This window comes from Elephas maximus, chromosome 1 (genome assembly GCF_024166365.1).
Source record: "Elephas maximus indicus isolate mEleMax1 chromosome 1, mEleMax1 primary haplotype, whole genome shotgun sequence".
Lineage (NCBI taxonomy): Eukaryota > Metazoa > Chordata > Mammalia > Proboscidea > Elephantidae > Elephas > Elephas maximus.
This window is the reverse complement of record NC_064819.1, coordinates 177,305,875-177,320,146: the sequence shown is the minus strand read 5'-3', so window position 1 is coordinate 177,320,146 and position 14,272 is coordinate 177,305,875. Positions and strand designations below refer to the sequence as shown.

Genomic DNA, 14,272 nt, shown 5'->3' with positions numbered 1-14,272 from the left:
GTGAAATGAGCATAACAATAGTGTCTACTTTATAGACTTATGAGGATTAAAGGGAGAATACATTTAAGATGTTTAGTATGGAATCTGACACGTTATAGAAGTTTGGAAAACGGTAACTGCTCTCATTTTACTATAGAGGTGTGAGCCTAGAGAAATGTTAGCAATATACATAGCATTCATCATAATTATCACCCCTATTATAGGGGAGAGGAGATCCTGGGTGATGCAGATGGTTATCACACTCAACTGCTAACTGAAAGGTTGGAGGTTCAAGTCCCCAGAGGAGCCTGGGAAGAAAGTCCTGGTGACCTACTTCCAAAAAATCAGCCATTGAAAACCCTATGGAGCACAGTTCTACTCTGACGCACATGGGGTCGCCATGAGTTGGAACGGACTGGACGGCAACTGCTTGGTTACTAGAGGGGAGAAGGACTGAAAACAGAGACCAGTTAAAAAGCAAATCATAGAAGTCCAGATGAAAGGTAATTGTCATGGATTGAGTTATGTCCCTCAAAAAATGTGTGTCAATTTGGCTGGGCCATGATTCCCTGTATTGTGTGATTGTCCACCATTTTGTCATTTGATGTGATTTTCCTATATGTTGTAAATCCTGCCTCTGTGATGTTAACGGGGGGGATGGGCAGTAGTTGTGTTAGTGAGGGAGGACTCAATCTACAAGATTGAATTGTGTCTTGAGGCAATCTCTTTTGAGATAAAAAGGAGAGAAGCCAGCAGAGAGACAGAGGGACCACATACCACCAAGAAAGCAGTGCCAGGAATAGAACACATCCTTTGGACCAGGGGTCTCTGCGCGGAGAAGCTCCTAGTTTGGGGAAAGATTGATGAGAAGGCTGACAGAGAGAGAAAGCCTTCCCCTGGAGCTGATACCCTGAATTTGGACTTTTAGCCTACTTTACTCTGAGGAAATAAATTTATCTCTCTTAAAGCCATCCACTTTTAGTATTTCTGTTAAAGCTACACCAGATGACTAAGACAGTGATGAAGGCCTAAACTAGGATATTAGCTTGAGTGGGAGGGCTGGAGGATGGGGAAAGGATAGAACAGAGGCTATGGAAACAGAGTTGATTGATTGTGTTTAGCAATGAACAAAGGGGAGTATACAGGAGAGATAAATCAATGATGACACTGAAGTTGCAAATATCCAGAAGGAGAGAGGAAGGTGATGTCATTACAGAAGTAAAAATCAGAGAAACAGGGAACAATGCCATTTTATAGCATTACGTGTTACCAGTGAGAATCGTCTGTGCTCCAAAATAGGTTGGTGAGGTTGAGGCATTTCCCAATAGAATATTTCACCAAAAGATTTCTAGAGTTCATATCAAAAAAATTTATAGAATATAGATTAGGTACAAAGAAATGTTATAAGCCTTTTCATCTAGCCTCACTTTTTAACAGGTTAGAAAATGTCAGCAAAAAACATTTTAAGGCATTGTAGGTCAAATCTATCAGAAAATCAAACATTGATTCTCTCTGGACTAGGTGAAATTGGGTCTTTAAAGGTCAAGGAGCTGAGTTTTTCCATGATGTATCACTGTGATAGCAAGGGGAACTGAATATGTGAAAGCAGGGAGAAATATTTTACAGATTTGGAATTTCCTGCTCAGAGAATGAAAATGGAATTCTTTGTAGCAGTGTACTCGGAAAATACAGAAGAGAGAGCAGGGACTCTCAATACCCAGATGATAGGGGAAGGAAGAAGAAATTTTATTTTTTATATTAGGAATTGTTTTTCTCTCTCTCTTTTTTTTTTTTTTAATTAATCCTGATATTGAGAAGTTAAGGTAAAGGTTATTGAGTTCTTAGGTAATAATTCTCAGCTAGAAGGTGCCATTATGGTGGTGACAGGAACTCTGGATGTCTTACTCATGAGACTTTATTGTATGCAGTCTCACAAAATACTTGTTGCTACTACGCTTGTCTAGGAGGTTTGCCAGTCTTAGAGCTTAATGAAATAAACCCATTGAAATTGTCAATTTGAGAGGGCCAGCCTTTCGAAGTCTATGAGCCTTAGAAAATGGATACAAGCAAGATTCAGAAAGGAAGGAGAGTCACCTATATAAAGAATAACTGCTGGGGAGTACTTACAGTTCTACAAATGGGGACAGACAAACTAAAGCCCAGAATGAGTATTTTTTAAAAATACAAAATTAACCAACCGCCCCAACTATATTTGAAGGAGGTACTGAAAAAAATAAAACACAGACCCATGCTTGAAGCAGGCATTAACAGATGATTGAAAGAAAGCAAATGTAACTTTTGTTTCTTTCAACCTGGACAAGATAGAACAAACATGATTAAGGAGGAATTAAGTCCTCTAAATAGAAAGAATAGGACATGCTCTAGCTGCTTTAAATGACTTTACTTACATAAGCTCAGAGATTATATACCAAATAACTGAAAAACGCAGATATAGAATTATGTAATCATTGGTAATATTCTGTGAGGAATAATGTTTAAGTGGAAAGGTTCTAGAAACCTGGACTGGAAAATGGTGTTCTTTACATTGACCAATAAGGGAGACAGAAATTACATCTTGATTAGCTTAACCCATATTTCAGGCCAAGTTGGATGGAATAGAAAATCTTATTAAATAAACACTGGATGGTGCAGACAGTTAAGGGCTTGACTACTAGCCAAAAGGTTGGCGATTACAACCAACCCAGAGGTACCTCAGAAGACAGGCCTGATGATCTACTTCTGAGAGGTTAGTCTTGAAAACCTTATGGAGTAATTCTGCGCTGCACACATAGGGTCACCATGACTTGGAATCAACTTGACAGCAACTAACAACAACAGAAAGGGAAGTAGAGAATGCCATGAACAGTCATGTTCTATTGGCTTTATATCCTTTTAAAATATGCTTACATAGGGGAATGTAATAGTTGTATTGAGTCTTAATTCAGCTAGATTGAGTTGAGATTACTGGATATAATGAAGACATTGGTAATTTGGGGGGTGACAAAATATAGCTTCAAAATATCTTGAAACCGTATAGGTGACGTCTAATAAAGCGTAAAGTTGTATGTTTAGGTTCAGTCAGTCAGCTTCACAAATACAGACTAGATAGACTTTCAGTTCATTCTGAGCTTAATAGTTCCTGTTCAAAAGCCCTGGATTTTACTTTATTAAGAGCTCGATAAGTTTGCAGTGTTGTATTATTGCCAAAATAATGAATTTAATTATAAGCTACTAACTGTGTACCTGTAGCCCTGATGGCGCAGTCGTTAAGAGCTCCGGTGCTAACCAAACAGTCAGCAGTTCGAATTTACCAGCCGCTCCTTGGAAACCCTATGAGGCAGTTCTACTCTGTCCCATAGGGTTGCTATGAGTCAGAATTGACTTGACGGCAATGGGTTTTTAACTGCATACCTGGGGTAACATTTGTTATTCTAATCGATTTTGGGTTGTTACTAATAAAATAATACTAATATTATTTAATGTGTTTGTCTTTCTGTAACTTGTATCACATCTTTCATATTTTGACAAAGTTTGTTGACTTTTTATCTGATACTCTTGATTAATTTTGTGGCATTTTATTCTTTTTCTTATTTCCCTTTGTTTTTTTTCATTGTTTTCTCATTATTTTACTTTAGTATCATCCCTTTGATCGTATCTTCAGTGTGTCATTAGCATTCCTTCTGCGTTTTCAATACACTTTGTTTAGCTATTTCTATAATCTTAAAACTGTATTAAGTAAACATTCATGTATATAAAAGTCTTATAAAATCACTACCTACTTGTTACCAGTAGTATCAACCTTTTAAAAATAAGACAACCAGTTGTCATCGAGTTAGTTCTGACTCATGGCAACCCCATATATGTCAGAGTAGAACTGTGCTCCGTAAGGTTTTCAACAGCTGATTTTTTGGAAGTAGACCATCAAGCTTTTCTTCATCTGATGATTTTTCGGAAGTAGATCCTCAGGCACTTCTGGGTGGACTTGAACCGCTAACCTTTCGGTCAGTAGCCAAGCACATTAACCATTTGCACCACCCAGGGGCTTTAAAATAATAGGCATAGTATATCACACAATTAACTAATACCTGTGTGTTCACTGCCTGGAGCACTTCTATAAAAACCATGCCAAGTTTAACCTTGGGAAAATAAGCCTAAACATTTTATAAATGTATATTAGAGGGAGTTCGAATAATAGAAGCATAGTGTCCAGAAAAAGAATTAGTTAATAATTCTACTTTGTACGTTGGCTGTTATATTCTACCCTGAGTACCATATTTTAAAAAATACTGATAAAGGAAAGGGAAAGAGGAAGAAAACTAAAAGGACCCGTGAACACTGTCACTCTTGAGAAGCAGTTGAAAGATTAGAGAGTGTTTGGTCTAATTAAGAGGGATTACGGAATGAATAATAAATGCCTTCAAATATTTTAAAGGTGATTATACAGAAAATGGCATGGACTAGTCTATATGTCTGTTGTCATATGCTGTTGGGTTGTTTCATACACATAATGGCCCTACAGAACAAGTAGAACTGCCCTGTAAGGTTTCCGAGGCTGTCAATTCCGACTCATAGTGACCCCATAGAGTAAAACTACCCCATAGGATTTCCAAGGAGCAACTGGGGGATTCGAACTGCTGACCTTATGGTTAGTAGCTGAACGCTTAAGCGCTACGCCACTAGGGCTCCTCCAAGGTTGTAATCTTTATGAAAGCAGACTGATACATCTTTCTCCCACATAGCCTCTGATGGATTCGAGCCACAGCCTTTCTGTTAGCAGCCAAGTGCTTGACAACTGCACCATCAGGGCTCCTGTGTGCATGTCTACAGAGGTCAAAAGCAGGAATAATATATAAAAGTTGGAAAGAAACATTTTTTTCATAACATAGGGAGCAGTTAACAGGGACATCGGTGGTTCAGTGGTAGAATTCTAACCCTCCATGCCAGAGACCTGCATTCCATTCCTGGCCAGTGCACCCCATGCACAGCCACCACTCGTCTGTCGTTGGAGGCTTACATGTTGCTATGATGCTGAACAGGTTTCAGCAGAGCTTCCAAACAAAGACAAATTAGGAAGAAAGGCCTGGAGATCTACTTCTGGAAATCAACCAGTGAAGATCCCGTGGATCACAATGGTCTGATCTACAACTGATCAAGGGGGTGACGCTGGACCTAGAAGTGTTTTGTTCCATTGTGCATGGAATCACCATGAGTCGGGGCTGACTGACTGGCAGCTCACAACAGGGAAACAGTTACTAACAATTAGAACCATTAACAATGAAAAAGATTACCCTGCGATACAGCAAGCCTGTCACACTAAGAATGTAAAAGTGAAGATTACATCAGGTCTGTTAAAAATAGAACTTTTGCATTGGTTAGAGGGGACAAGATGGACAAGATGACCTCTAATAGCTCTGCAGGGAGTGACTGTATTACAAATTGTGATTTGTAATAAAATACAAAAGGTTTAATGGAAAAGCTATTCCACATATAATAAAGGGAATTTTCAAATTTTTGAGACAGGAGAAGGAAGAAATTGAGTGTAGGTATGGGTAGAAATTAAGCTTGCCTATTCAGATGGAAAAGAAAGTATCAGGCTAGGATCAGTTGAAAAAATTTAAATCAGTATGAGAAGAGGCTTAAAGAGAGTACCTGTCTGGACTCACAGTCCTATTTGTAACCACGTCAGGTTGACTCAACATCTTTACTACTTCCTAGTCTGCCTCTTGAAAACCCTGGTGGCTTATTGGCTAAAAAAAAATTAAAAAAGAGCTACATCTATTAACCAAAAGGTCAGCAGTTCGCACCCACCAGGTGCTCCTTGGAAAGTCTATGGGGCAGTTCTACTCTATCTTATAGGGTCGTTATAAGTTGGAATCGACTTGACAGCAATGGGTTAGTCCCTCTCTTATCGCTGTCATTTTGCCTTACAGTCCTGACCTGAATGCCCCCTCCCCCTATCTTTTTTCTTTTTCGGGTTTGTTCATTTCATTTTTTCCAATTCAGAATATAGTGATTTCGTATTTATAGAGATTTCTCAAAATACACCAGAAAGCCACCTTTTTGGAAATTACCCCTCTCACCCCAGCTGTTTTGTATATATCTAAGGATAGGTTGAAGGGAGTAGGGGGATAAAAAATGAGGAAGAACATGATTAGATATGGTAATCCTGATTTATGAAGCAATAGATGTAGGAATGATACTGTCTTCTAGCTCGTAGGAAAGGGATCATGTCAGGCTTCTCCAGATTAACTTCTCATCCATTCTCATCCTTTTGATTTCTTTTGTGACCTCTAGCTTGAGAATTATTGCCTATGCTAGTCTATAACAGAGCCGCTGGCAGCACAGTGGTTAAGAGCTACGGCTGCTAACCGAGAGGCTAGCAGTTTGAATCCACCAGCCACTCCGTGAAAACCTCATAGGGCAGTTCTGCTCTGTCCTGTAGGGTTGCATGAGTCGGAATCGACTCTATAGCAACGGCTTTTGGTTTTAGTCTATTACAGTTGAGGGGGGTGGGCTGCTAGATATTAGCATAATTTTAGTAGCTAAAAAAAAAATTTGACTGAGATCTTACTTGGTAACACTCCATTTGTATTTCAGATATTTCAGAATTGCTACATTTCTATTGACGTGATTATTTTAATCCTTGACACTGATGTTAATAGTACTGTTGAAATTCACTTGGTAAAAAGATATACATATGTATCATCTCAACTTATCTTTTGTTGATAGAAAATGTCTGTATGAACTTTTACAAAGTCAATTTGCAGTAACTTTATTGCAGGTGCTGTAGTAGGACATGTTAATAAAGCAAAGTAAATCTACTTTTCTTTTTAAAGTGACAGTTTTCAGATCTTCTTTAATTTTACTATTATGAAGCCAAACTGGTTAAATTATTTGAGTCTAAGATGATTTTTCTAATAATCGTTCTCACCATTGAGTCTTAATATCCTAGAACACTGTGCAGAAACACCCATAGAAGCTCAACCGAAGATGATGATTCCTCTTCAGAAGAAGAAATGGAATGGAGTGATAATAGTTTGCTTCTAGCCAATCTTTCTATACCTCAGTTAGATGGAACTGCGGATGAAAATAACGGTAAATAAACAAGTCTGCTGTCAGCAGTTAGTTATTTAGAAGCTAAAAATATTTTTATTTTGAAACTGTGGTCACACTTCCTATATAGCTGGTGCAGTGAGGTTATAGCAATGCTATTATGTTTGTTCTTTCTCAGATACCTTCTTTTAGAAGAACGTAAATACATAATTCTTTCTCGTTTCTAAGAGGATTAAAAAAAGAAAAAAAAAAAAACAGTTGCCATTGAGTTGACTCTGACTCATAGCAACCCCATGTGTGTCAGGGTAGAACTGTGCTCCACAGGATTTTCAGTGGCTGATTTTTCAGAAGTAGATCACCAGGCCTTTCTTCCAAAGTATCTCTGGGTGGACTCGAACATCCATCCTTTCAGTTAGCAGCTGAACACGTTAACTGTTTGCACCACCCAGGGATTCTGCTAAGAGTATAACATCTATTAATCACTAATTTCAAGCTTCATAAACTTTAACTGGAAACCCTGGTGGTGTAGTGGTTAAGAGCTAGGCTGCTAACCAAAAGGTTGGCAGTTTGAATCCACCACGCATTCCTTGGAAACTCTGCAGGGCAGTTCTACTCTGTCCTGTAGGTTCACTATGAGTCGGGATCGACTTGACGGCAACGGGTCTGGTTTTTCTGTTTGTTTTTTTTTTTTAAACTTTAACTAGTTTAAATGTTAACATTTAAGTAGCATAAGAAATGATTTAAAAATATGCTCAGCTTGTTAGATTTTCATAGTCTTCAACTCATGTATCATTTTGGTCCAAAAAAGTTTAAAACAGACCATTTGAAGTGATAATGCAAAGCAAATTATTTTATGAAAAATTTTTGAGGTTTCGATATTTTTCCCTTACTCCCTAAGACGGCAGCCAATATCAATTGGATCCATTTCTGATCAAAGTAATGTGTGTTTAAAATATGACTAATAATCAAATGTAGCTAACACTTGAGTACTTAGGTCAATGGAATTATCCTAATGATAGGAGTGATCTTTTGTTGAAATAACCATTTTAAACAAACTCAATTTTATATAATTTCCTTCAGAGTGATAATACCTTGGCATGAGAAATTTTTTTTAAGTGGGAATGAAATTAATTCTTTTTTTTCCCCATTCCAGACAATCCATTGAACAACGAAAATTCTAGAACCCACTCTTCTGTCATTGCGACAAGCAAGCTATCAGTAAAACCCTCCATTTTTCACAAAGATGCTGCCACATTAGAACCTCCATCTTCTGCCAAGATTACCTTTCAGTGTAAACACACAAGTGCCCTTTCTTCTCATGTTTTGAACAAGGAAGATTTAATTGAAGACCTTTCACAACCAAACAATATAGAAAAAGGTCTAGATCATTCAGTTGCTTCTTTTACAAATGAAAGCACTTACTCTATGAAATACCCTGGATCTTTAAATAGTACTATCCATTCCGAAAACTCGCATAAAGAAAGTAGTAAGAAAGATATCTTCCCAGTATCTTCCTGTGAAAATAGTATTTTTAATTATGAAGAAGATATTCCATCTGTTACTAGACAAATACCAAGCAGAAAGTATACAAACATTAGAAAGGTTGAAAAGGATGCCCCTTTTATACATATGAATCGTCATACTAGCGAAAGTACATTGGGCAAAAACTCTTTCAACTTTTCAGACTTAACTCACTCAAAAAATAAATTAGCTTCCGAAGGAAATGAAAAAGGTAACAGCACAGCTCTGAATAGTTTATTCCCTTCATCATTAACTGAAAATTGTGAATTGCTCTCATGCTCAGGGGAGAACAGAACTATGGTACATTCTCTTGATAGCATTGCTGATGAAAGTGGACTAAATAAACTTAAAATTAGATATGAAGAATTTCAGGAACATAAAACAGAAAAACCAAGCCTCAGCCAGCAAGCAGCACATTATATGTTTTTTCCCAGTGTGGTTCTTTCTAATTGTCTCAGTAGACCACAGAAACTATCTCCTGTCACTTATAAACTGCAACCTGGCAATAAACAATCCCGGTTAAAACTGAGTAAAAAGAAACTTGTAGGTCATCAGGAGACTTCTACCAAAAATAGTGAGATTGGACCCATGAAAGATAATTGTATACAAAATAATCCTTGTAATAGTAATCCTGAGAAGGATAATGCATTGGCCAGTGACTTAATTAAAGCCACCCGTGGCACTTTTGAAAATAAAGCACCTACAGACACTTCTATAGACTGTCACTTTGGAGATGGAACCTTAGAAACTGAGCAGTCCTTTGGACTGTATGGAAATAAATACACACTTAGAGCCAAACGCAAGGTAAATTATGAGACTGAAGATAGTGAATCAAGTTTTATAACACACAACTCAAGAATTAGCCTACCTCATCCCACGGAAATCAGTGAAAATTTAGATGGAACTCTCAAATCTCGAAAACGAAGAAAAATGTCAAAAAAGCTGCCCCCTGTTATCATAAAGTATATTATTATCAATAGATTTAGAGGAAGAAAAAATATGCTTGTGAAACTAGGAAAAATAGACTCGAAAGAGAAACAAGTAATATTAACAGAGGAAAAAATGGAACTATATAAAAAGCTTGCACCTTTGAAGGATTTTTGGCCAAAAGTTCCTGACTCCCCTGCCACCAAATATCCCATTTATCCACTAACACCAAAGAAAAGTCACAGAAGAAAATCAAAGCATAAGTCTGCTAAGAAAAAAACTGGTAAGCAACAAAGGACGAATAGTGAAAATATTAAAAGAACTTTATCTTTCAGGAAAAAAAGGTCACATGCTATTCTTTCTCCTCCCTCCCCATCTTACAATGCTGAAACCGAAGACTGTGACTTGAATTACAGTGATGTTATGTCTAAACTAGGTTTTCTTTCTGAGAGAAGCACAAGTCCCATAAATTCTTCTCCACCTCGCTGCTGGTCTCCCACAGATCCAAGAGCTGAAGAAATTATTGCTGCTGCAGAAAAAGAAGCAATGCTTTTTAAGGGTCCTAATACATGTAATAGAAAGACTGTTAATTCCCGCATAGGAAAAAATAGCCGAGCAAGAGCGCACGTTAAGAAATCAAAAACAAAGCTTGTTAATCCCTCTGTAGTTACTAAGAAAAGGAACAAACGAAATCAGACAAGTAAACTAGTAGATGATGGAAAAAAGAAACCAAGAGCAAAGCAGAAACAAAAAACAAATGAGAAAGGTACATCAAAGAAGCATATTACACTTAAGGATGAAAAAGTAAAATCTCAGTCTGGTGCTGAAATTAAGTTTGTGCTGAAACACCAAAATGTGTCTGAGGTCTCAAGTAGTTCTAGAGGCTCTCAACTACTTTTTAAACAGAAAGATATGTCACTAGCAGGCTCTGCTACAGATCACCCCATTTCTGCTCCCCTTCCCAGTGGAATTAATATACAACAGAAATTACCTGGTTGCTTTTCTTCTTTCTTAGAAAGCAAGAAACCTTTAGATTTGCAAACATTCCCCAGTTCACGAGATGATTTGCATTCTTCAGTTGTTTGTAGTTCTGTAGGACCTGGAATATCAAAAATTAATGTTCAGAGGTCTCGTAATCAAAGTACTATGTTTACTTTAAAGGAATCAACTTTGATTCAAAAAAATATATTTGACCTTTCTAACCATTTGTCTCAGGTAGCACAGAATACACAGATATCTTCGGGTATGATGTCTCCAAAGACAGAAGAGAGTGCAAATACACAAAAAAACTATCTGTCGTCTATTGGAAAGTTAAATGAATGTCATAATTCCCTAGAATCAAAGCCAGACCAGCCGTATGCCCCTAATTTTTTGCATTGTAGAGACAGTCAGCAACAGATTGTGTGTATGGCAGAGCAATCAAAGCACAGTGAAACTTGTTCTGCAAATGCAGCTTCAGAGGAAAGCCAAATGCCTAATAATTGCTTTGTAACTTCCTTGAGACGTCCAATCAAACAAATAGCATGGGAGCAAAAACAAAGGGGCTTTATTTTAGATATGTCAAATTTCAAACCTGAAAGAGTAAAACAAAGGTCACTGTCAGAAGCAATTTCACAAACCAAAGCACTTTCTCAGTGTAAAAATAGAAATGTGTCAACACCACCGACAACATTTGGTGAAGGACAGTCAGGACTAGCTGTTTTGAAGGAATTGTTACAAAAAAGACAGCAGAAAGCACAAAATGCAAATAGTATGCAAGATCAGTTACCTAATAAACATCAAGCAAACAAAAATGTTTCTGGTTCCCTTGAACATAACAAAGCAGTTAAAAGGACACGATCAGTAACATCTCCAAGAAAACCTCGAACTCCCAGAAGTGCAAAACCTAAAGAAAAAATTCCCAAACTTCTAAAAGTGGACACTCTGAATTTACAAAACTCTGGTCAGTTGGATAACTCCTTATCAGATGACAGTCCCATCTGTTTTTCAGACCCAGGTTTTGAAAGTTGTTATTCACTTGAAGATAGCTTGTCTCCTGAACATAATTACAATTTCGATATTAATGCAATAGGTCAGACTGGATTTTGTAGTTTTTATTCTGGAAGTCAGTTTATCCCAGCTGATCAGAATTTGCCTCAGAAGTTCCTAAGTGATGCAGTTCAGGATCTTTTCCCAGGACAAACTATTGAAAAAAATGAATTTTTAAATCATGATAACCAGAAGTGTGATGACAACAAGCATCGTCCCTCAGACCCAGCCTCATGGATTAGATCTGGTACTCTAAGTCCTGAACTTTTTGAGAAATCATCCATAGATAGCAATGAAAATCATCACCACAACCAGTGGAAAAATAGTTTTCATCCTCTAACAGCTCGGTCTAATTCAATAATGGAGTCTTTCTGTGTCCAGCAGGCAGAGGACTGCCTAAATGAAAAAGCCCGATTGAATAGGAGTTCACTAAGCAAAGAAGTGTTTCTCAGTCTGCCACAGCAGAGCAATTCTGACTGGATTCAAGGTCACACCAGAAAAGACATGGGACAGACTCTTGACTCAGTCAATACCTCTTTTACTACAATTCTGTCCTCCCCTGATGGTGAACTTGTGGATGCAGCCTCTGAAGATTTAGAATTGTATGTTTCCAGAAATAATGATATATTGACACCAACTCCTGATAGTTCACCAAGGTCTACCAGCTCTCCATCACAGTCTAAAAATGGCAGTTTTACCCCTCGAACTGCTCACATTCTGAAACCACTTATGTCCCCACCAAGTAGGGAAGAAATTATGGCAACTTTGTTGGATCACGACCTTTCAGAAACTCTTTACCAGGAACCGTTTTGCAGTAATCCTTCTGATGCACCAGAAAAGCCCAGGTAATCAGAATAAGTTTTCCCCCTTAGGTCATGTACATAACACCATTTGGTGCCTGACTCTTAGCTTTCTGGCTGTGATACTGAATTTGTAAGTATGACATTGTGAAAACTATTTATCATTATAGGCTTATTAAGAAAATCCACAAACTAGCTAGATGATTGCACCTAGAGAAGTTTATTTGTGAGTGTTGAACTTGAACCTGCTATTATTTAACTGTTTCTCCATTAACGATTAGAGGTACAGAGGCTAACTGAGATATGTGCAAAATTAAGGGTGCCGTAATACTTTAAAAGTATGATAATTCTCATTTCAAAATAGTATTCCTTTTTTAAATAACTTTTTATAATTTTGAAAAAGAATATCATTTTTTGAAGTATTTGAAAATTAGCATACATATTTATAAGTACCCTTTTGATATACCTCTAAATGAAGATTATTTTAAGTTGGTTCTATTGTATCCCACTTTCTTTTCATGTTACCAATATCTCAGTCATATTGTTAGCTTGCACAGTATTAGGAGTGCAGGGATGGAATTTGATTTCCACCATCTTCTTTCTTTTAAAAATATTTTCAGGGAAGTGATAAATAGGTAGATAGACTTGCATGCATGCAAACATACACAGATGCCAATAGCAAAATGGGAATCACAGTACTGGTTTATCAGGGGTTGAGTAGGTATCCTATACCACCTCCATCAGCAAGGCAGGACATATTTAGTAAAAGCTGAATTGAAGAATATGCTTAACCCAGGAAATTTAAGTGATGGTTCTTGTTCTTGCCCACTGTGTCCATGAAATAGACTGTGATCCCATTTACCAAACCAGTTTCAGGGAGAGACAGCTCACTTCAACCATCCAGTCAGAACAGAGGAGGATGGCTGTGACTGCTAAGGCAGGCCCTGCTTAGTCTATGTGATGGAAGGAACTATGAAGAGCCAACTAAGGCAAGAGGGCCCACTACATGTGAGCACTGACCTTCAGCAGCATAGTGTTCCTGACTGGAGTAAAAAAGACAATAAGTTTCAGGCTTTTACAAAGCCCGCAGGTTAGCGATCATTATTGCTGTACTCCATTTAAAAAAGGGGTGAGAAAAAGTGACCAGAAACATAAGATAGAAGTTTCCTCCTGTAAGGACTTGAAGGGCAGAAACACTTACTTCCATCTCAATACACAGTTTTTTGTTGTTGTTTTTTGGGTTTTTGCACCCACATACGGTCCTTTAACTTGAATGGGACTCTTTTTCTTTATCCACTCCCAGAATCAGGGACAGATTATCTAGTAGGCAAGGTAAGCACAGTGCATACCTTGCTTACCAGATTATCTGTAGTGAACAATTTCACATTTTTTTCACCACATCAAAGATTCTGCTTCTAGGTATGGCTGGCATGTGTCTCTCTCCCAGCCCCACAGCAATATTCCTAAAGAATCAAAGCCTCTTTTCAAACTGGCAACCCCCTGTTCCTTAGACATTATTCTGGGGCTTTTACTTTATCAATAGTGATTTAACTGTGTTTTTTAATTGAACTACTTTTTCTATCTCAGTGTTGCACATTTATTTGAATTTTTAGTTATGAAACTTATATAATCACGTGTTAGTCATTAACTCTGTCACTGTTAGTTGTTAGCTTATTGTCCAACTTTGACATTTGTCCTGTAGCTAAAACAAAAGGATGACCACCATTTTTGAATAGCAACTTTTTATATAAAACTACATATTAAATATAGAAAATTTAAGTATAAAAGAATAAAAATCAGATTTCACTACCTCATGACAACCACTATTAATATTTTTATGTGTTTCCTTACAGTTTTTTATGTATTTTTGTTTTGTGAAGTGTGATCTGACTGTCGCCATAGTACTGTATCCAGATTTATTCACTTAACATTATACTGTAAGCATTTTCCAAGATCATCAGTTT

General features: G+C 37.4%; 1 protein-coding gene across 3 annotated transcripts in view; it reads left to right on the top strand.

The window, feature by feature from the left end:
• Positions 1–14,272, top strand: part of REV3L (REV3 like, DNA directed polymerase zeta catalytic subunit) — a 210,824-nt gene that overhangs the window by 123,264 nt on the left and 73,288 nt on the right. For all 3 annotated transcript variants that reach the window (XM_049899056.1, XM_049899045.1, XM_049899065.1), the window contains 2 exons: positions 6,932–7,074; positions 8,186–12,353. In XM_049899056.1, coding sequence (XP_049755013.1) covers positions 6,932–7,074; positions 8,186–12,353 — 4,311 coding nt within the window. The remainder of the gene's footprint in view (positions 1–6,931; positions 7,075–8,185; positions 12,354–14,272) is intronic.